At 37.1% G+C, this 2,567-nt stretch overlaps 1 protein-coding gene across 1 annotated transcript in view; it reads right to left on the bottom strand.

Moving 5' to 3' along the window:
• Positions 1-599: 599 nt before the first annotated feature.
• The window catches only part of irf4b (interferon regulatory factor 4b), an 8,119-nt gene continuing 6,151 nt past the window's right edge, over positions 600-2,567 (bottom strand). Inside the window, exons 8-9 of the mRNA XM_056481528.1 lie at positions 1,277-1,389; positions 600-1,152 (exon numbers count right to left, since the gene is read on the bottom strand). Of these exons, the coding sequence (XP_056337503.1) occupies positions 985-1,152; positions 1,277-1,389 (281 nt within the window). The 3' untranslated portion in view covers positions 600-984. The remainder of the gene's footprint in view (positions 1,153-1,276; positions 1,390-2,567) is intronic.

The following is a 2,567-nucleotide window of genomic DNA, read 5'->3' as shown; positions in this document are numbered from 1 at the left end:
TTCCCAACCCTGTTCCTGAAGGCACGCCAACAGTACACATTTTCATCCTCTTCCAAATCAAACACACCTAAAACCACTCATCAGAACATTAGAAGAGACTCCAAAACCTGAAGTTAATGGGTCAGATGAGGGAGACATCCAAAACATGAACTGTTGGTGTGCCTCCAGGAACAGGGTTGGGAAACACTGAGTTAAGCAACGTTTTCTTCCAATGAGTCAAAGAGAACAAAATCATCACCCTGATAAACTGGTGCCAATTATCAAAAAGAATGATTTATTTTACTGCGTTGACAGGAGGTATTGTCATACTTGGTTTTTCTCTAATATAATAACTTATTTGCACCTCAAAAGACAAAGAAGAAATGTGCAGTAGCTTTACAAGAAGCGAGACCACTCTGCTCAAGACAGTTCTAGGAGGTAACAATACCAAACCACTTTAGCTAACACACGTTTTTTCTTTTCAAATAAAAGTTTATCTGAGCATCCATTTTTGATGTGCATTTTCAACATGTGCTTCTTGCCATTTCCAATCTTTTTTTTTTTATGCGATTTTCCAAAATGTGCATAAAAAGAGGTGAATGGAAACATGGATGCTGTCACCTTTGGCTTACTTCATTTTAATTTGCATTGAACTGAACTGAATCATCAGCGAACTAATTAGAACTAAACCAGCATTGTTTAGAACTGAAATCGTCAAATAAACTTAACTGAACTTGATATTGTTAAACAAAAACTGATAAAACTTCATACCTCATTTGTCACCGCAACGCTGCTTTGTCAATTTGCATTGCACAAAGTGCTATACACTAAAAATAAACATGACTTGACCATACAGCAGAAGTTATTGAGCTCAAGTGTCCTTTGCTTCTCAGAATTCTTCAAAAAGTCTACTTATATGTTCCACAGAAGAAAAAAGGTGAGGTCAACCTTTAACCCAGGATTAAAACTTGCTTTATCCCAAGGTTAAACTCAAGGTTAAGCTGGTCAGTTTTGCGGGCCGCTGTTGTGGTGGTGTGTGATGACTCTGTGGTAGTCTTGGGTGGGCGAGAGGCTGTGTTCTGGTGGCAGGTGCTGGAGCTCATGGCTGCGGATGTAGTTCATGCTGCCCGGGTGAGTGAGGATCAGAAGCTGGCGAGCAAACAGTGGCTCAACCTGTGACACAATGAGAAACAAGTAAGTTTACCAAAAAATTGTTGTGTTTTGTGCATAATTATTGATCAGTATTTACAGAAGCATAAAAATAAGAATGTCAGATGTCCAGGATTTAAAGCTGCACCTGCACTGTGAAGGTCCTTCTTGGTCTTTGACCGTCAGTGCTTTCATCCTCAAAGAACAGCAGCACTTGGGAACACGGCGCAGGACGGGCGTGAAGAGTGTAGCTCTGCAACTCTGTGAAGGAAAACAACAAGGAGACATTTTATTCCCAGTAGGCAACAGGTGAGGTCAGAAAAGACGGACTAGGATGGAGAAAGGAAATAACTGTGATCTAAAGAGGAGATCTACAATGTCAGTGAAACATTTGAAAGTCGGTTTGTTTTTGAAGGATGTCTTTTGTTACTTGAGTAATCAAATTATTATTATTATCAGAGTGTCCACGGTGTCTTAAAAATTTTTAAAAAGTTGATAAATCAATTATTGAAAATTAAGGACCTTAAAAGTCTTAATCGTGTTTTTACGGGGTCTTAAGTTTTGTTCAACTGTTGTCCAAAATGTTTGACTCCAAAAAGGCATAAATATATTTATTTTCCTCCTGATATTAACAATGACATGCTCAATCCACGTGTTTGATTTGGGCCGGGGATCGTTTGGCCAAGCTCCTCTGTCCGGGTGATGTCACGTAATTTGCGACAAAGGTGGGAAGGTGATGTGTCGCTCTCCACATGTAGCGAAACAGACGGCAAAATGGGAGAATGCAAGTTTGCGTCCTCCTGATTGGAGAAAGAGGAGTTTAAACAGTGGCTGAAGCCTGTCTCTGAAAACAACCACGTAATTTATTCTTTCGTTGTTTCTTCCGAGCTTCTGTTGCATAGTTGCGCTTCATTGATTTATTAAATTACAACTGTTTATTAACAACTGTTTATTAAGTTAAAGGTTTGATACTGATTAGAACTTGTAGTGGTAATGAGGTTTTTGAATATTCTGAGAAGGTCTTTAAAAAGTCTTAAAAATGTTGTGAAATTACCTTTAGGATTTCTGTACATACCCTGTATTACAATACAATATTGCTATTTTCTATTTGATTATATTTATAAAAGTCCAAGCTGAATCTTCAGCTTCATTATGCCCACCTTCCGTGTAACTTGAATTTTAATTATTAAGTCTAATATAGTGATTTGTTGTTCAAGAAACATTTGAATGTTGAAAACAGTTTGGATTATTATTTTTGTGGAAACCTTTTATGGTGCCAAATAAATACGTTTATAAAAAGTAAACCATTGTTTTAGCACAGACCAGTAAATAAAAATTCAAACTTAAACTGCTGGAGAACAGACTTAAGGTTGTGAGTTCTAGAAGTTTATTGTTACACTGTAAAAATAGATTATTTAAAAGTTATATTACTTAATAAA

The sequence above is a fragment of the Danio aesculapii genome, chromosome 20 (assembly GCF_903798145.1).
Source record: "Danio aesculapii chromosome 20, fDanAes4.1, whole genome shotgun sequence".
NCBI lineage: Eukaryota > Metazoa > Chordata > Actinopteri > Cypriniformes > Danionidae > Danio > Danio aesculapii.
This window is presented reverse-complemented; position numbering and strand designations above follow the sequence as displayed.